The sequence below is a fragment of the Sebastes umbrosus genome, chromosome 2, assembly GCF_015220745.1.
Source record: "Sebastes umbrosus isolate fSebUmb1 chromosome 2, fSebUmb1.pri, whole genome shotgun sequence".
Lineage (NCBI taxonomy): Eukaryota > Metazoa > Chordata > Actinopteri > Perciformes > Sebastidae > Sebastes > Sebastes umbrosus.
In genome coordinates this window covers 32,095,203-32,116,699 of record NC_051270.1, presented here as the reverse complement: position 1 = coordinate 32,116,699, position 21,497 = coordinate 32,095,203, and the positions used below count along the sequence as shown (strand labels likewise).

General features: G+C 39.5%; 1 protein-coding gene across 1 annotated transcript in view; it reads right to left on the bottom strand.

Annotated features, from left to right (window-relative positions):
* LOC119501497 (E3 SUMO-protein ligase PIAS1-like) overlaps window positions 1–21,497 on the bottom strand; it is a 63,528-nt gene that overhangs the window by 3,324 nt on the left and 38,707 nt on the right. The window contains exons 3-11 of the mRNA XM_037791905.1: window positions 7,726–7,810; window positions 7,480–7,618; window positions 7,127–7,261; window positions 6,262–6,367; window positions 4,681–4,754; window positions 4,191–4,351; window positions 2,647–2,774; window positions 2,024–2,255; window positions 647–786 (exon numbers count right to left, since the gene is read on the bottom strand). Coding sequence (XP_037647833.1) covers window positions 647–786; window positions 2,024–2,255; window positions 2,647–2,774; window positions 4,191–4,351; window positions 4,681–4,754; window positions 6,262–6,367; window positions 7,127–7,261; window positions 7,480–7,618; window positions 7,726–7,810 — 1,200 coding nt within the window. The remainder of the gene's footprint in view (window positions 1–646; window positions 787–2,023; window positions 2,256–2,646; window positions 2,775–4,190; window positions 4,352–4,680; window positions 4,755–6,261; window positions 6,368–7,126; window positions 7,262–7,479; window positions 7,619–7,725; window positions 7,811–21,497) is intronic.

Below are 21,497 nucleotides of genomic sequence, written 5' to 3'. Positions count from 1 at the left end.
TCTAGCCCAGGTGTTAAGCAAACATCGGACTTCTGCAGAAGTCTAGGTCAGTCCTCTCCCCTCTCCCACTTGGTTCACTTGGAAATGGTCCGAGACCACCTCTGACAAGCGGTCTCGGACTGGTTGTTTTGGTCACACCAGAATACGATTACTGCGTTCACAACCTCCCAAACAAACCGCACCAGAGTTTGATTAAAACGGACTAAATGTTGGCTTGTGTAAAGGCCTTTAAGTCTAGCTTTGACCTCTTAAGCTTTTTGTTTTCCCGTTAAATTTCCCCTGGAGTTCATTAATACAGCAATCAGAAAATACTTTTTCCACACTGTATGACTTTATCACCTTTTGTTTATCTACTTGTTCCAACTCTTTATGAAGTCACTCATTTGAAATAAAGTTAGGAGAGTTTTAACAGCACTTGGTTGCATACCATGAGTGTAAAGATGTAAATATGGACCTGCTTAGTAAGGATGAATTTAAAAGTAAATAGAGTTAAATACGTATATTATGTGTGTTGTCATTGTTTTGAGCAGTGAACTTGCTCCCATTAAATCATCTCCAGTCAGTGTGTGTTGTCATGTTGTTGTTTTGAGCAGTGAACTTGCTCCCATTAAATCATCTCCAGTCGCTGTGTGTGCTGTGTGATTACCTGACAGGTCGTTGGGGGTGTGGTAGTAGGGTCTGTAGTCCTGGATGAGTGGGGGGACCGGAGGGATGTAGCTGGTGTCCACGGCTGGCATGCTGGGAGTGCGGCTCACAGGAGAGGCCTGGTGGTGCAGGTTCAACACACTGAAGGGAAGATACAGAAGAAGAGGTTTAGAGATGAAGAGGTAAAGATGACACTTCATCTATAATTAGGCTTTTATTTCATGTTGTATTTATTTAAGTCAGAGAGCGTGACGTCTCCTCCTCTGACCTGGAAACACAAAACTCAGGAACAATAACAGCCACAGCATTCATTAAAGTCAAATGAAGCAGCAGAAGTTTCTACACAGAAGCACATAAAGAATTTAAAGTTGTCAGAAAACACAGCTGATAGAGTTTCAGAGAGCGCTTCTTCCAACAATATCCTCATGGTTGTTTAAAGACAGAATGAGTAGGAGTAGTAGTAGTAGTAGTAGGTCGTGAGCCTGGTAGATGGCTCAGGGCGTTTGCCCTTTTCTATCCATAAGTCATCAATGGACGGAGGAGAGAGGAGATGGAGGAGGAGCCCACTTGGTAGGGAGGCAGCATGGTCCATGCCTGGCCAGTAAAATAAAATAAATAAGAAAAAAAAAAAAAAAAAAAAAAAAAATATATATATATATATATAAAAAAAAAAAAAAAAAAAAAGCCAACAGAACTGGAGCATGTTTCTAGCTGAAATGCACTTTGGGAGTCGTAGTCAACTTCTCCCACTCCCATTTTTTATGTACACGAGCTTGCAGCACCTTCTATTTAAATGAACCATTTCCTAACACAGTTGTTAATATTTAGGAGTGATGATTTAACCGGGAGAGCTTCATGCTGATCCAAACCGTACAACTGTGAGTCACATAACACTGTCTATGGGAAAAATAAATGGGACTTTTACTTCCTGGAACCAGGGGCGCCCAAAATAGCTGCCCCCACTCCAACTCTATAAGGTCGGTTTGTTAGCTGAAAGTTACCAATCCTTCCTGATCCGGAGAGGTTTGTCAAGCATTTCATTCGATCTTGACATTTTAATTCTCTGCTCACGATGCTTATGTGCATTTGTGTTTTTCTTTTGGAAAGTCACCCATTTCTAGATTTATACTAGATCTAGATCTAGATCCAATTTAAAAAAGGAGTCAAGACGTAAAGCTTTCTCAGTCAGCACTCTCGGCTTTCTACCGTGAGTGCTGTTGATATAAAATGGTAAAAGAAGCCTCTGTGTTTGAGAGCAAAACTCATGAATCATTAAACATCTAGATACATTACTACCCATCTGAGCGGCTAAAACGAGCCTCATTCCCACATTTAATTAAATACAAAACTGCGTGTGGAGATGAAATCACAGTCTGACCCTTTGTTGATGATGGGCGGCGAGGTCGGGGACATAGAGGGACATGCTCTTTTGGGCGGAGGAGGCAGTGGCGGCGGCTGCGGAGGCGGCGAATCCTGCCCTTCGTCTTCCGAGGAGCTGTCCAGTGTCAAGTCGATCACCTCCACTTTCTTGCAGTTGCCGCTGTCGCTGCCACCGTGGCTGGACGACGAGGAGCTCCGCTGATCTGAGCCTGCAGACGTCCGACATGAACCTGCAGAGCAGCAGCGACATATTAGTTTGTGTTTGTGTGCTCAGGTTTATGATTATCTGAGGCTGTAAAGTAAAAAACAAAGCACTGCTGAATAATGTGAGCGTGCTAAAATCCCCCCTATTCTCATATGAGATACAGTATGTTTGTTACTATGGAGACAAGCAGTTTACTCAGTGGCATCATGATTGATTCCTCGCCAAATTAAAACTGACAACGCATAAACAAAGAGGGGATGTAAATGTACGTTCCCTCTCTTCTCTTCTTCTCTTCACCACATCTCTGTAATCCTAATTTAATTACTTCCAGGCTTCTCTCACTGCCTTCATATAGAAGCAGCCTTTCTGTTTCTTACACAACCTGTCCCCCATTCATCCCTCATAAAATGTCTCACCGTCCAGCCCGTTGTTATAGGAGACCTCCTGCACCTCCTTCTTAGACCTCATGGGGGCCCAGCTGCCGTCCTCCTTGAACTGGATCTCATCACAGTCCATGCAGCTGTTGAGGATCTCCACGAAAAGCCTGAGAACAAACAAACACGTCATACACAAACCCATCCCACGAAAATGTACACAAACACAAACCACTGCTGAGCGTAGTGGAAAAAACCCTCCACTTCTAAAGACAAGAAATCTACTCTAAACATCAACACTGTGCTTCAGTGAGTTAAAGGAAAACCTCTATCTCTTTATATCATATACTGTATATACTCAGTGCCTGCAGGTTTTAAATGTGGCTGAGTGAATGAGTGTTTGGGACATACTGAACAGGAGCATCTACATCAATGGCGCAAAAGTGCTGCAAGAGTGGTTTGAAAAGCTTTTATGAACACATGTTTTAAGTGACCCACTGCTGTGAATCCAAGCTGACTACAGCAGCTTTCCAAAAGGAGCAAGCTACAAACTTTTCAGAGATGCCTTCGAGCTAATCTCTATAAACAGATTCTGCATTCACATGTAGAATCTGTACAGGGAGGTGACAGGACAAGATTTTGGTAACGGAAGAGTTCTGGTTTCTGTTTGTAGTCCAAGTTGTATTGAAGTAATCACGTTCGAGCAGACTTTGGTTGAATGCAGGTAAACAGTGTGTGGAGAGCAAAAGAGGCGGAACACATCGGCCGAAATGCAATCTGGGAACCCATCGGCTATCGTCTGATGATGATTTAGCTTTTTATTGGATTAAATTAGCTTGTACATGGTCTACTTGTGAAACAGTAGTGAGATTTAAACAAGTTTTGTAAGGGTTTCTGTGAAGCTATAGATTTTGAGATGGTGTATATAAATCACAATGTATCAATGTTGCAGTATTTCCTTTCAAAAAACACAAAATTTGAACTCTGTGGAGACTCTAGCCATGAGTATATACTGTATAGTAGTAAAAGTAGTAGTCATTATGGGTAAAAGTTTTTAAAAGATTTTATTCTAAATCCGCGTTAAAAGTGAAAGACAGGCCTCATCAGGGAGTTTAAAGAGGACATATCATGCTCATTTTCAGGTTTAAACTTGTATTTGGGGTTTCTACTAGAACGTGTTTACATGCTTTAATGTTCAAAAAACACATTATTTTTCTAATACTGTCTGTCTGAATATAACTGTATTGACTGTCTGTCTGAAACGCTCCGTTTTAGCGCCTGTGTCTTTAAGACTCCCTCCTGGTTAGCTTAGCCTAAAGACTGGCTCCACCTACCAGCACCTTTAAAGCTCACAAATTAACACACACATATATATTTATATATGTGTTAATTTGTGAGCTTTAAAGGTGTTGGTATTGCTGGTGCTGGTGCTGTGAATTAGTGATATGTGTGTGTGTTTAATACGTACAAACACCAACGTGAAAACCTGACAATGTGTGTTTTTAGGTTTAAGCTTTGAACATCCTTTGCACTGTTTCCTAACAGGTCATCTGCAGGACGAGAAGATGGGGTGTTGGGTGACTTACCCGTCGATGATGCAGTGCTCATAGGGGGCCTTCTTGTCACAGACAGGACACACCCAGGTGGGCTTCTTCTCGTTCATCTGGATGTACAGTGTGGCGTCAAAGCACTGCAGGTGGGAGCATGTCAGCGCCCGGCATGGGATCATCAGCCGCATCTTCCCCAGCTGCACAGCGAACACACACACACACACACACACACACACACACACACACACACACACACACATGTAGTCAGGGCATGAAGAGGACACTCACAAACACACACAGCAGGGATGGATGGTAGACGGGATCATAAATATCACAAACATGCCAAACCCACATGGAAAAGGTGCATGACAGGGGTTGAGAAGACAATTTGACAAGCGGATCGTGTACACAACCCGCAGTAACGAGCATGTTGAGACACATACAAAGAAAAGAATGGACAGACACGTCTTGGCATGACTGAATCTCTAAACACTGCCTTGAATTCATGACGAGTGAGCGTGTTTACCGGGCAGAGCAGCGACACTCGAAGGCTGGTCGTGGCTATTTCACTGTCTGGGTCTGCTGTCAGCTTCTCTTTGACTGCAGAAGAGAAAAAAAAGAGACACACACACACACATGAGTGAGTGAGAACCAAACAGCAGACGTGCTCCGTTTCTCATTTCAGACTGCAACTCCTTTACTACGTGATTCAAACCCAGGTCACGAATAATGTTGTATTCAAGAGCTCCTCAGGCTGTGTGGGGCCGACCGAGTCCCCTCTGCACCTGAATCTTCTTATATCACTTCCTATACAGCAGACCTGTTCAACTACTTTTTTAGAAGGGCCAGATTTGAAAAAAACAGATCTACAAAGCTAGGAATTTAAATTTGAAAACAATACACCTTTATAATCTTTTTAGATTATTGTTTTAATAAACACAATGTTGCATTTAACATAATTGTTTTCAGTTTGAGTCTCCTAAATTCCCTCTGCTTTAAAAGGTATAATATGCAACAATTTCCGAAAAACAATGTATAGACTGATACTAAAATAATCCCTCTCAATCATCACTTGTGCCCCACTAGAAATGTGTGGTGGTGTGTGTTTCTGCAGAAACCCTGCAGCCCTCTGCCTGTATTTTCTCTTTTCTTCTTATTTTGATTTATTCGGGACGCTGCTGGGCCAGCCAACAGCCTTTGAGCCCCACGTGGGGGCGTAACCGCCAGCCAATAACAGCGCGCAGGGTGTGCAGCCTGTTTAGGTGGTCAGATAGCGTGTGGAGTTAGTTGTGTGTTGATTTGTGCTTTAGAAAGTAACTGCCGTGAAACAATAAAAAAATAAAGTTTTATTGCTTTGTTCTCACTGACAGCGCTCTCTCTCTCTCTTCATTCATTCTATAGCTCGCTCGACCATCGCTGTTCTCTCTCTCACTAGTTGAGCTGAGGAGGAGGGGCCAACTTTGAATGCGGTGTGCTTACAAACACCAACCACCAGCTGTTGCATATTATACCTTTAATAAGACTAACTAAAGAATGGCCTAATTAGCTTACTAATAAAATGATGATCTTCTAATAACATTTCACCACCAGCTCCTTCAATTGTGCTCATGAAACAGACAAAACATCACATTAAATATACACTTACTAATAAAAAAAGTAAAATCATGAAACTTGCCCGCATATTGCACCACACTATTATGTGAGTTGGATGTATAAGGCCATAAACACACAGAGAAGTTATATTCATCGTTAAAAGGAGTTGGGATGCGACAATACAGCTTTCTTTCTCCCCATACCTCAACTCATCTACTGATATCAATTCCTGATCCGACACCAGTGCTCTCTTTTTCCCAAATTCAAAACGATCATTGAGTGAAACTCATTGGGGTATTTTTTTTATGTAGGATAACATGAAGCCAGAGATCGTTGTGCTAAAAATTAAGTTATAGTAGAAACACAGAATTTTGTAATGAAATTGTATCTAATGTGGATCAGTCATGTCTGGTCAAAGCCTTATCAGCTTCTCCTGTCTCCGGTCCTGATATCGATTCGGCATATTGGATCAGTGCATCTTTAAAAAAAACAAAAACAGGTTGACCGTCCTTACTGAGTGCTCTGGAGTGGTCCGGGTTTCTGATGCCTTTTGCCCGTAGTCTCTGTAACAACACTGTGGATGACTGCTGCTTCACCAAGTACACTGCCATGGAGTAACTCTGTGAACACACATGAATGCATACAATAATGCTGTAGGCAAGATGTTGAAAGCTGCTGTATATAATTGAAGTCTGCTTTAAGTCTACATGAATTTCAAACTAGACTGTTTTCTGTTCTGTCACGTTTGTGGAACATGTTTTTTGGCATTGTGGCGTCTGTGTGTCTGTCTCATCCGTGTGAACGCAATAACTCAAGAACAACATGTGATAGACAGATTCAATCCAGTCAGATTTTGCAGCAACTTGTATAATTTGGCATATTCATGAATCAAAATGAACAAGGATTTTCATCAACAACTTCTTTAAGATAAAGAGTTCATATTAATATATTGCGTTATGTAAAGACAAGTATGTGCAGACAGAAATGTGCATATAGATTAAGTCAAACATTAATTATTGTTTCATTAGCAGATAGATTAGATTAAAGATGATAATCTGGGCTGCAAATAATTACCTGGATGATCAATTATTCTTTAAACATAAAGTCTATAAAATGACAGAAAGAAAGCCCATCATAAGACACCAAAGACCCGAAGTGATATCTCCAAATTTATCAATTCTGCCTCCACAACGATCACAAAACACAAACATAATCAGTTTAGAAAGACAAGAAACAGCAAATCTTTATATTTAAGCATCTTTTATTAGTAAATGTTTCGTAATTTTACTTGATAAATGACTTTATTACTTATCAAAACTGTCATTGATTATCAAAAGTTCAAGAGTCCATTGTTAGAAAACTGATACTTTGGCTCTTACCCTTCCAATCTCAGCGGTCCACGACACCACAATGGTGTTGGGGACTGTGGTGGACAATCTGACCAGTGAGGTAATGTTGATGGGCCGGCTGGGCCGCTTGGGCTCGACGCCGTTTTTGGTTGGAGGAAGATAACCCTAGATGTCAGACATGAATATTAGAAAGACAAAAGATGAAAATAAGTCTTTTTGTTGTGAATATTATAAAATTAAATTCAAATGAAAATGGGTTCGACACAAACACGAGGGGACAAGGCAGAAAAGGTGGAACACGTGAAATGAACCAGTTACACAGTGGCAGAACAAAGAAGCCACGTTTAGCTGGTTATTTGTGTGATTAATGCGGAGCTCCTCACCGGCAGGTTACACGGCTTCCCGTTGACTTTCACACACAGATTGGGTGGAAAATGGTCTTCCTGAGGACAGCTTGTCTCCGACAGGCAGAACCGCAACTGGACTTGAACTGAGAAATCACATTTGGTCCCCGAGATGTCCCTTTGAGCACAGAAACAAATTCATCACCACATATCTGTGGCAATCATGTACATATATGAATTATTCATCGACAGCATCCTGCACTGACAGAGCGGCGCTCATCTTACATCGAGCTGCTGATCTGCTGGACTTGTTGTGGCGTTAATGCAAAGGCGAAACACGTCTCCTGAAATCGCTGGCTGTTGTCTGATGCTGCAGAGACGGGGAGACAGAGGAAGGAGAGACATTTTTAATAACCAGGGGAATTACATACATGAACCAAGTTTTTAACAGCGTTAAAAGGTCAGTGAGATAAAGAAGACCAAGCCTCTGCAAATAAGTCCAAAGTACAGTAAACCACCGTTTTAATCTACAGACAATAATAAAACAAATAAAAAAAGTGTGTGCACAGCAATGTATCAGTGGGTGTCTCTTGTATTAACAGCATTATTAGATGCACAGACCTTGTAGGCATAAAATTAGCAAAAGCTAAAGAACACCTGGACGTCAAAACCAGACCACCTCACACAGAGGTGAAGAAGAAGAAGAAGATGTGTGCGTGTGTATGTGTGTGCTCTATTTATAGGCCCACCGAGAGGTGCTGGAAATAACTGGTGCTACTAACCCAGCCTCCATTAAAGAGACAGCAAGTTCACAAAGGCAAGACAAGTTCGTGTGTACATGTTAGAAGGAGGTTAGCATGAAACAAGGAGCTAGGAGGGTTTCAAACCTAAGTGTGAGTTTTGCATTTGTACTTAAAGAAAATAGTTCAGCATTTTGGGAAATATGTTTATTCAGTTTCTTTCTGAGAGTTGGATGAAAACATAGATACCACTCTTGTGTCTGTGCTCAGGATGAAGATAGAGGTGGGAGGCGATAAGCTTAGCTTAGCATAAAGACTGGAATCAAGGAGAAACAGCTAGCTTGGCTCTGTCCAAAAGTGATAAAATACATTTAAGCTAAGTTCGCACTACACAACTTTCAAAGTCGTCAGATCGCTGAACTGCTCACACTACACAACTTGCTGTCTTGTAATCAGGAGTCTTTAAGTCGTTGTGGTTTTCACACTATGACTGACTGGAGACAGGAGGTCGCACACTACAAGGTCTTTCATCTATATAAGGTCTCCAAAACACAAAAACACATGCGAGAAATACACGATAAATGGTGTGATACCATCTGTGAGACACATTGCTGATGTTGTTGTTGGCACGTGTTCTCAAAATAGCCGGTTTCCTCACTCTTTTTTTTACTATTTATTCCACTATGTGCAACAACAACTTTGCTCCGTGTTGCAAATGCAACACATACAGTAAGTTCCTATTGTTACAGGCGACCCCTCCTCACCCAGGTTTCCCCTCAACCCGTGTCTAATGCTCCGATTGGCTGTAGGTCGTAGCCGGAGTGCCCGACAGGTCCAGATATTTAGCCTGCTAGATATCTGGAATGTGTCTGCGAGGCATCAGCGAGCGTTGGTGAGCCTCTCGGTTTGCGTGATTGAGCATTTCACACATGACGCTCGATCGCCGATGTGCGAGCAGCGAGCCAACGCCGATTCGCCTCTAATCAGGGGCTTTTGTCGGGGAGCTCCGAAAACTATCTGGGAGCTGAAAATCAGGGCTAAAGTCGTGTAGTGTGAACTAGGCATTACGAGCAATGCTAAAACTCTAACACTAAACGTTTTATTTAGTCATTTATCTAACCAGGAAGTCCCTTGAGACTAAAATCTCTTTTTCGAGGGAGACCTGGCCGAAATAGCACGCATGAAAAACTGTTTCTTCATTTGACGCCACAAATCTTGATGAACCTCCAAACTTAACAGATCTTTATCAGTCCATACAGAACTGTGTTTCTCCTTAGAGTAGGTGAGATTGATTCATCAACAGCTTCATCCAACAGTATTGGTGCATCAGCAGTGACAGCTGTAGGTCTGTACTCTGAATCTGGGATAGCATCGTTCAGATTGACTGTGTTCAAACTTTAGAGCTCCTTTGAGTTTTCCCCAATTTTAGCAAGCTACATTATGTATGAGTATAATTAGTATGGAAATAAAGTTGCATACTACAACAATCTGTCTTATAATGTTGTTTTAAAAAGAATTAAAAAAATATTTCCAACATCAAAAATTGTGTGTCAAATTAGTCAAACAGCAGGAAAAAGCAAAGCATGTCGACAGTTTGGACCCAAAGACAATCCAGAAGGAAAAACTGTTTTACATATATTGTACATAAAACACATTTGCACACTGTATTCATTCATGTTGCGTCACTTTATTGCCAAATTTGCAACTATCTATAGACTTAGCTTTCACTAACGATGATCAATGAAATCATGTTTTTGTTAATTCCAGCTCTGAGGGACTGATGACTAAACTCAGTCTCTGTAGGAAAACAGTTTTGATGTGTGCAAAAGTGAAGCCAACTAAAATCTTCTCCACTGAGGAAAAGCTTTTAGCATTCACCACAAGAGTGCTCTGAACACTGGTGAGTTACCTTTAAGACCAGTGTAAACCACTGTTAAAATAGAACTCCTTTTGTGCGCGCATGTCATATTTTGCGAAACATAATTGCTGAATCTCAGTGGGAACCTTTTGGCCCGAAGGCTGCGTGAGTGAGGGGGAAGATAAGTTACAGAACTGAATCTTGATTGTTGCTTTAATTACTTAAAATAATGTTGAACTGTCGGTGAGTGATAGCTGAAAACACACACATGCACGCACGCACGCACGCACGCACGCACGCACGCACGCACGCACGCACGCACGCACACACACACACACACACACACACACACACACACACACACAAAGCAGGATAAAGTACATAGAGGTGATTTCTGTCCATGTAGGGAACAACAAAGTGGATGATTACTGGACCAATCATGTTCCTCCTTTCATCAGCCTTTCAAACAGCCATTCATTCTCCCAGTAATTATGACCCCATCTTACCACCCACATGATATATCATTTCTACGGTATATATTTATTGCATCTTTCTGTTCCTGCGTCTTTAGAGCCTGTATACTGCAGAACAAAATCATAAGTGTGCTTTCGAACAACAGTCTTCCTCCTCTCCGGGCACACGGGCTATAAATAGAAAGTGCTCTCTCACTCTCTCTCACTCTGTCCTCTCTTGCTCTCTCTCTCTCCCCCCCATCATCTCTCCATCGCTCTATAACTCACTCTCTCTCTGGCAGAGGATGATTTTTTTTCTGGTGTTTCAGTGTGTGTGGTTAGGAGAGATATGAGAAGGGTTGAAATGAGCTTTGATTGATGTCTTCCTCTCTCTCTCTCACACAAACACAAACTTACTTTTACCCCAACACACACACAAACTCCCCTCGTGGCTTTTCTTTAACTCCAGTGCTTTAAGATGCATACACAGTGTGTGTTGACACATTGTGATATTAAAACTAAGGCTAGATATCAAACTGTAATACATTTCCGGTACTGACCGATCGAAAACTGTCAGGTACTGAAACCCGGCATCAAATGCTCAGATTCATACTTAACCTATTGGTGATGAGACGCTGATTTAAATCATCATTTTGCCAAAATGATCCTGTATTTTATAGGGGTTTCAACACAATACAATATTATATCAAAACTTTGCACAAGCATGTGATATTTGCTGATATCACAATATGATATGATACTGTATCAGTGTGTATGCCTATTTAACACAATTGGTTACATTTATATATATATATATACTTATGTATATATATATACATATGTATATATATACATATATATATAACCGATTGTGTTACCGATTGTGTTATATATATATGTATATATATACATATATATATATAACCGATTGTGTTACCGATTGTGTTATATATATATATATATGTATATATCTATATATATACATATAACCGATTGTGTTACCGATTGTGTTATATATATACATATATATATATATATATATATATATATATATATATATATATATATATATATATATATATGTATATATATATATATATATATATACATATATATATAGGTTTTCTGGTTTCTATCTTTAAAACGGACCGCCGCAACGTAGATGAGAAGGTCGATAACACTATCAGTTAAATATGAAGCTACAGCTGGTTAGCAAAGCATTGGACTGGAAACAGGAAGAAACCAGCTTGCCTGGCTCTGTCCAAAGGTTACACAATCTGCTTACCAGCTCTTCTAAAGCTAATTGATTAACAAATTAGATTTAGTTTGTTTAATCCAAACAAACACCAAAGTGATGACAAGTTGTGAATTAAAAGGGGGATTATGTGTCAGACTGTTTCTTAGGGAGTAGTTTCATTATGCTAAGCTAAGCTAACCGGCTCCAGCTTCATATTTAGCATAGAGTCATGAGAGTGGTATTCATTTTATTATTATTATCAAACTCGCAGCAAGAAGGCAAACAAGAATATTTCCCAAAATGTCAAACTAAGAGTTTAACATTTGAGATGTTTGGCTTCTTAGGGTATTTTTTTTTACATTCCTCAGTGTAAATGATCTTATCATTATGGTATTGGAACAGTATCTTAGTAGTCGTAGTAAGCATCTAAAAATGTAAAACCATACCCGGCCTTAGTCAAAACTAAAAATACTGTCATACGGAGAAAAACATTTGGCATCTTATGTCTGTGTGAGGGAGATTAACTGAGAAATGATGTACAACTCTAGAACTAATATTAAAAAAACACTAGTAACAGAAATATTTTATCATAATTTACATCATAGTATTATGTTTTAACAAATCTATCTTCTGCTAAAACTTATTTTGGTAGAGAAAACCAAAGGTTAGGTGGATAAAAACAGGCTTCAAATATCAAATATCTTATTCCGATGCACCTTGCTTAGGTCATTTTCCCCTCAAGTGTTGCACAAAGGAAAAATATTTCTTGCTTTTCACTTAACTATTTCTATTTAAACGGTGATAATTTAATATTTTATGGATGATCAAGAACAACAAAGTAAAATACAGATTGAATTCCCGAATATTTAAAATCACGGCTTACACAGCATTTATAATGATAATATTGCATTTTTTTATGTTCTACAACCTGATAGAAGCTGCGGTCATATCAAATATGAAACATGTTTATCGGTGAATATATAAACCAAGTATATGTGTGAACTGCATGTATGACTTTGGATAATTTAACATATGAATATAAGAGGACGCTAGTTGAGGAATTAAGTCATAAAGAATTGAGTTGCCTACATCACACACAGAATGTAATCTGAATGAATGAAGTCTCACTTCACTTCACTGAAAGACGACACAAAATGAATGACGCTATGAGCAGAGTTGTAATTACTGTTATTAAGCACATTTCTGCCACTGCATGTAATCTTAGCTCTGCTTAGTGGTGCTTATTAGAATATGAACATTAATTAATCATAGGGACATTAATTTTGAGACACAAGTTTAATTATAATAAACAAATCAGAGCTTCTATCGGTGCAAATCTCACAACCGTGCGTCATGGAGTACCAAGAGTTTACTCTGAATAAACATCACAGATATTAAAGAGCTTCTAAACGTCTTTCCAAGTTGTCTTGAAGAGAACAGACTTGAAGGACATGTTTTTTTGTGTTTGAGATGGATCGTGTGCTTGAAAAAAATCAATCCAGCGTTTTGAAAACAATGCTTTAACAGTCAGGAATTATGTTAAATGTGTCATCATGGACTTAAGAGAGCATACTGTACAGTGTGGCCTGAAAACCTGCAGACTCTCCGTCCTTCATGGTACACAGTTTAAGCCCCCTGTTGTTTGCTGTACCGGCCATTATGCTGCATTTTACATTGTTTAATAATATACAATGTATGTGATGGAAACACAGATGGTGGTGGGAAGAGGGACAGATGGGAAAATGACCTCCAATGGGTTGATGTTTACAGTGAAGAGGAAATAAACCAAGGAGAACACAAAACAGTCAGTTGACATTGTATTAGGAGAAACTATTGTCTGGGAGGTTTCTAACATTTTGTCCACCCAAATTACAGAAAATAATCGTCAGGTTAATCGATGATAAAAAATAATCACTATAGTTGCAACCCTAGTTTGCGGTGCTGGTGAAAGCACCGCAAACTAAAGCATCTAAAAGTATTGTGAAGTTGAATTAACACCTCTCTAAATTTGTTTTGACAAAGACTGAACTGAGTGTACATATGACAAAGTGAAACTGAAGCACATTTGTACATCTTTAGTTAAGGAGATTAAGAAAAGGCTTTATCACTGCAAACATACTGATTTGAAGCACAAGAGACACTGTGGGAACAAATACAAATAATGACACGTGTGTGATGAATGAAGTGAATGTACAGTACCTAAGTACATTTACTCAAGTACTATACTTAAGTACAAATTTGAGCTACTTTACTTGAGTATTTCCATTTTATGCAACTTATACTTTAGAAAATTATCCTACTTTTAAAGATAAATAAACTATTTGAAAACCTTCTTGGATAAGCTGGAAAATGCATCGTCACAAAGCTGAAAGCAGGACTGTTTTAGAGATACGTGGTTCTCACAGGACAGCGACGCTACAAACATATGATAATCTTATAGACCATGATGCATTGCTGTAGATTAAACTACCCAACATTATATAAAGGACTTAAAATTTGCACAACCTTAAACATCTACAGCAGTAAAAATGCAACATACACATTAATGCAGCAGTAACATTAATCCAGAAACACCATGTATGCTTCTATTAAACACTAACGGGGACCATTTTACTGCACAATGAGTACTTTTACCTGCTTGCTTCGCCATGTTTCTACAGTAGCCCAGAATGGACAAACCAAACACTGGATCTAGAGAGAGCCTTTCATGTTTTTACGTTACCTGAAGGCCACCATAGTTTTACGCTTGTGAAACTGCGGGAAAGTGATCTGCAGAGTGTTAAACCGTGGTTCCGCCAGCCGCCGTCTGACTTCCGTTGCCCCTAAAGTAGTGTTATTATGGTATGGATGGCCTCTGAGCGAGGTGAACGGCGTTACCACGGTTTTGCACTTAGCAGCTCACGTTAACGCAGTCTTGGAAAGGGAGGAGTGAGCGGAGGGGTACTCAGTTGGTTGCAATCTGCAACCACACCACTAGATGCTTCCAAATCCTATACCTTTAAGTAAATATTGCTAATACTTAAGTAAGGTTTTGAATGCATGACGTTTACTTGTAGTGGAGTATTTTCACAGTGTGGTATTGCTACTTTTACTGCAGTAAAGGATCTGAGTACTTCCTCCACTGATGCTGAAGACTACCATATTGGGAGGAAGGGAACTATATGCTTGTCATTTACATTTTCAGGTTTCAGGTTACATTTATGTTCCAGCTCGGTCACATCTGGTCTGAAAGCACTTGTTACACTACAGCAAAATGTTTCTACATTTTTACACTGAAACCTGGCTGTACAAATTGTTTATAGTATTTCATAGTGAAAATATGGGGGCGAGGTACCAATGCCTACTAGTATGGAAAGTCTGAATATTCTGTAATGCTGATTGTGACCTCCAGCCAGTGAAAACCTAGAAAACCCTCGGTGCTGCTGGGTTTTGTTCTGGTTTGAAGAGAAGATGTGTGAGCTAAGCGACAGAGAATGTGCTCAGCTCTATGGCCCGTCTTCAGCACAACAAAGCCCAGCTGGAGTTTGTTAACTTGTTAGTGGCTTTGCTACTTTTTCTCTGTTCGGCACACCGCAGGCGCACATGCACACTCGCACATGCACAAACACAACATACAGCAACAGTAACAGGCAGAACAAAGACACAAAGGCTTTCAGCGTCACTCAAACTCAAAACTACAATAGGAGAAGGATCCGCAACAAAAGGTCAGATCTGGATGTTACACCCACTTTCACACTGTCAAATGAAAACTTTCCAGACGTGTGACTTTCTCTCCCCTCTAACAGTAGTGATTATCCTTTATTATATGCATAAGGGTGTTGTATAGTTATATACTGACAGGGCTCATTACTGCATTCCAGTGTGCTCACAGGACTGTCAAGGCTGGCATTACATTTCCTCAGCCTGGCAGCTGAACTCTGCTGTCCCTATCAATGTATATATACTGAAGCAGGCATTTCACAGTGTCTTTAGAGCTTGGCTTCATGTGATATACACCATGCCCAAGTCATTATATCATGAAACACACTAACAGGAACGTCAAATGTCTCACAACGGTGGAAAGAAACAGTGTTGCTTATGTTTGAGATCAGCTAAAAGAGAGAGAAATGTTTAGAGTTACAATCAGGGTTCTGGTCTCGGGGATGATGACGGCCGACCTATGCCGGGTACACACTACACGAGAATCAATCCGATTTTGGGCCCGATGAACCCCTCTCGACAATTGTCAGCAAAACCTTGACTCTGATGGTTCTAAAGATTATTTCAGATATTCCTTCGGTGTGAGGCATACAGCAGACCGACAATACGTCATCCAGAGCAGGCTTGCATGACCACGCCCCCTTTTGGGGGAAAACAATCCTGCGTCTCTCATAGACGGTAACAGCATAAAGAGAAGAAGGTGAAACATGTCTCCAAACTTCTACTTTAAATACACCAGCAATAGTAATAATAGCGCTATGCCGAAGAGTTGTTGTATATTTGGTTGCACCAACAATAAATCCACAAATGCTGATCTCCACTTTGTTCCCCTGCCTATGTCCTAACAAAGATATAATAGAGCGGCTTTATGGCTCCAAGCTATAGACCAGACCAGCATGGCGTCATTGCAGAGACTGCGCTCCCTTTTGGGGGAAAGAAACTCGCTGTCACAGGAGAGTAAGAAGTAAAAGTAAAAGTAAGATGGACTCTGAAATGGAGGACCAAGTTGTTGATTTGTGGCAACAACACAAGTGTTTATTTAACGTGTCTCTATGACTTCATCCATATTTTTTCCTTGGTGAATTTTCAGAACAAAGTAGTACAAAAACTAACATTGCTGCCGTCGTCCACCATGTTTGTTTACACTAAAGTCACGTTTGATCGCAAGAGATTTTGCAAGATTTTGAGTTTGGGATTCTGTTGTTCATGAATGGAATCGGTTAGTGTGGGGTGTTGCTGTGTTGGCCAAATCGTTGCTCACCACACACTACAGGAACAAAACTGTTCAATTTAACACAAAATGTCGTTATGTGTGGGGTCTCTCACATTTTCAACATCTGTTCAGATTTGAAATATCTTTTAGTGCCTTTAGAAGTAAATACTGCTGCTAGTTTTATAGGCTCTGAGAGAGGGAAGCCATTTTGTAAAGCGTGTTTATAGTTCGGAGCAGCCAGAGCTCCTCTGTTGATGTTCATTTGTTGTGAGAAGGCCGAGTTGTTTACGGGGAGATAAAGATTTTGCTCAGGATCACGCCGCGGTCAGAGCCTGAGCTGGTGAATCTCAGTGGAGTGAAGAGGTTTATTGGTTTCTGTACTGTAGATGTTTGGGAACATTACCACCGTGACATGTTGCATGTAGCTGATAATGTACGTGATATAATATCTTTACTGATTCCCGGAGGAGACGTACTTGAATATACTTCATGTATGACGTGTATTTTCTTGCCGATCCAAGATAAAACAAGACGTACGGAGCGACTTGATTAAGTGTGCTTGCTCAAGGACACTCCAGCAGGGAGGATAACTGTTGTCATGAAGACTTGAACCCAGAACTTCTGGATTAAAAAAAAATCTGCTTTGTATCCCACAATGAAATTAAATAATCAAAGTGTATATTTGCCAATGATTGGCCTGTTGCCTAGCTACTCTTGGATGGGGTTGATTAGATCTATTAATCAAGCTTACAGTAAAATCTCACACAATGAGCCGGATCTCAAACACTGCTTTCACTCCTGATTCATTCATTTAAGATTGATTGTATTTTACGTCGCTTTCTTGATATGAGGGCTGCAGGTAATTCATCTCAGCACTTCCTACAGATGTTTCACAATAAAATCCTTCAAGTGAAGGATTCATTGCGTCTGAACCACTGAAAGTGTTTCAATGTGAAACAGCACAACGAGAAAAGTAACGCAGCGAAGGATCAGAAAACAGGTCCTTAGTAAAATATGATCAAATATGTTTATTACAAATACAGGCTTATCTCTACTGACAGCCTATCTCGAATAAAGACCTGGTTCTCTTCACTTTGTTTTCTTTTTGGTTTGGTTTATTGATAACTTTAGAATACATTTATAAAATACAACATATCATACTTTGTCTAGGATAGAATGATAAAGTCCTGGACTTATTTTCAAGATTGTCCCTGGTGTTTACACAATCCAGCACCCTTTATCAAGACAGAGACAGGCATTCAATGTCTGACATTAAGAAATGTTAGAAGATAGGAACTAAAACAACTAGAAAAGGACGAGGTACACAAAAACAGCCAGTGGCGCCCAACCTGTATGTTCAAAAGGTAGCTTGCAGCTGGATGAACAAACCGGTTGAACTTTATGTCATGTTGCGGCTGGTTATGCGAACAAATAATGAAGGACAACTTCTAAATAACAAGGAGGAGCTCAGATTTGGGAATTTAAGAGTTGTTAAAAACACTGAATATGAAATGTATTCGTAAATCAATTAATTCATCATTTCGTGGCAGCTCAAGAGGCACTTGAGCTATAATCAACATGATATATGGAACATAACTAGTTATGCAAACATCATTAATTTTGCTAATGAATATGATCATTAGAAATGTTTTAAAGCAAACATGCAGTATTTTACATAGCTGGTCTCAATGTGAACTTTATATCTGATAATTGTGGAATTCAAGAAAGTTTCAAGAAACTTCCACTTCTATAAAGATTCTGTGAGTGAGGGATTTTAAAATAGAGCTGCAACACTTTACAGACAGAAAATTAATCTGCAACAATTTTGATGATCCATTAATGGCTTCAGTACGACAGTGTATTAGGGCCATTGCAGGTAAAAAAATAAATAAAAAATTACAGAGCCGGGGGAGGGGGCTAATATTCCGAGAAAAACATTCTGATATTAAATTCGTAAATTTAAGAGAAAAAAAGTTGGATATTCTCAGAGATTAAAGTGGAAATTTGGAGATTATAAAGTCATAAATTTACAAGGAAAAAACTGAAACTAAAAAACTGAAAATAGTGGAGTGCAAAACTGTGGTAATGCCAGCCACCATCTGACTTTTGTGGTTCCTAAAGTAGTGTTCTTATGGTAAGGATGGCCTCTGAGCGAGGTGAAGATCCTGAAAGATACATATACGCGTTTTCTTTCTGTTCTTTTATGAACATAAGTAAATACTAATATTGTAGAAGTTACAGAAATGTAGAGACGAACAACTTCTATCTTTGACTACACAAAAGCGTGTCTTTTATTTCAGCAATGGCCCTAATACGCCATCGTACTTCAGTATTTCAGTATTCATATTTCAAATAAAAATGCCATTCTCTAAATCCTGCCTCTCAAACTATGAGGATTTGCTGCTTTTTTGTCATATATGGTAGCAAATTGAATATCTATCTTGCAAGCAATGTGAAAGCAAAATAATGAATGAATCAATCAAGAACATAATTGGCAGATTAATCGATATCAGAAAATACTAGTTAGTTGCTTCCATACTCCAAAATGTAATCAAATCCTCCGCTGTAGAGAGGCAATCTGTTTTGTATGTATAAAGTTTGTATCATGAGTTAATACGTTATTGTGTTCACAGTGTAACTGGCAGGCTGATGGCTCCATGCTTCATGTCCTGCCACCAAAGTAAACCGTATGTAGAGCTGAAGATAGATTCCCTTGCTTCCCTGCATGGGCCTTTAAAAATGTACTGAAGGCAAATATGAATGTGACCTAGTGGCCTAAATGGGCAGAAATAAACATTCTTAACAATGAAACCCTGACATCTAGTTTTTAAAGATGCTTTCAAAAATAAAATGGACTGACTCATCTTTGTTCCAAACACTTGATTAGACGTTTTTTTCACCACATGCCAAATGATTTCCCTCCATTGTACTAATATCACAGCAATCCTACCATCATGTAACAAGCCATTATGCACCAAACGCTCATCAAACGCGAAATGGGCTCGCATCCTTTTCCTGAAGATATGGTGATTAAATCATGTATAATGCATGCACACCACAATGATATCCATAATGAGCACAGAGGCTCTCTGTGGAGGACGGATAATGATGGAGAGTTCAACCAGTGAGGTCGCCATGGTAATAAAGGAGTAGCTGGTGCAGCCCCAGACTGTTGACCAGTTTAGACTGGCAGGGCTAAACTGTGGGCTGACCAACCTTTATCCCACAGACTGATAAGACTCAGCAGAGAGCACAAGACTGCACGGAAGGGAGGGGAGGGAGGGGAGGGAAGGGAGGGATGATGACAGGGAGGGAAGGAGGGGGAGGATGGTGTGAGAGAGATAATAACTACGATTACATGCACACAAGAAACCAGGTTACTGTGAGAAATCAGGTTAAGGCAAGAAATCTGAAAACACGTTGACATGCACCACAATTCGTCAGTTACCGTGAAACTGAATATATATTTTTTCCCACCAACCCCTCTACCAAGGACAACATATTTTTTTACTTTATTAATGATATATGCTGCTGCAGCTTGAGGAGTGGTGTTGCAGTGAGAGAACTGACTCTGTAGTAAGAGAGCACACAGTTTCCTTCTTACTGTGCATATGTGCAATAAGGCTTTCTTAAATCAAGCTACATTATACAACTTACATTGTTTTCTTGCAGTATACGTCCATACACTACTTACTAGGACTGCCCCATTTTATGGCCAAAATGATATCAATATTGAGTTCTTGATTATTTATCAAGATTATTCATTGATTTTAGGGACAATTGCAATTTCACATTTAAATAAACAGAGCGCTGCTTTCACTTCAATCTTGTGCTAACTTCCAACCGTCAAAAACTCTAACTGTTTTCCTTTTACTTTGTTATAATCATCTACAGCGGTTATTTGCATAAAAACACACAATTCAAATGATTAAGAAATAGATGATTGTATTTTTATTCAAATATTTGCTTTAATTAAAACAAATCTTGGTATTAGTAGTTCTAATTATAAGAGATTAAGCTGCTTAGAGCTAGTGTTAGGAAGTTAAACAGGTCATAATTCCCTCTCTAATATCTATTTTATAGTGCTGTGAAAACGTCTCCTTCAAACATTCAGATTTATTCAAGTTTCACACCAAAAACTAAATTTTATAAGATTACATTTGAACACATCATGATAGCGTTATAATTTACCATTGCCCAATCCTCCTCAATTTGTACTGAACAGAGCTAGCATAATAGAGCTCAATGGAACCTCCGCTGACGGAGACGAGCAGACGAGCCGGTCACTGTGATTACACTGAGCAGCATCATGGGAATGAATTATTATATTAAGTGTCTGATTAAGTTAGTTGTTCCAAATGTTTTCAGGTTGTTCCTCCACGATTCATTTTGGACTTACAGTTGTGACAAATTGCAGCTTCATGTCTTCGTCACTCACACTGAAAAACATCCACACCAACAACATGTTGTGTGTGTGTGACGTTACTTAGTGTGCCGCTGTGTGCCGACGTGAAAACCATCATGTGGCGGCTGCACATGTGTGTGTATATACGTGGATATATTAGACTGCTGAGACTGGCCGGCTTTGATCGGGCCGCTGATTGACGGTTCATCTCTAACTGTTAGTTTAGGAAGCGCTTCATTATTTTATGTAGCAAGTTTTCTATGAGTGGAGCATTTTAATCGTCAATATTGCAGTCGATCGTGTTCATTTAATTGTGGGAAGCCAAAATTGTGAAAAGATATTTGATTAATTGTGCAGCCCTACAACTTACTGTGTGAAATGTTGGGAATGCACATAATATAAATCAACCAAGAGCCAAAACTGTAGACAAAGCTACTACTTATCAAGAACCAA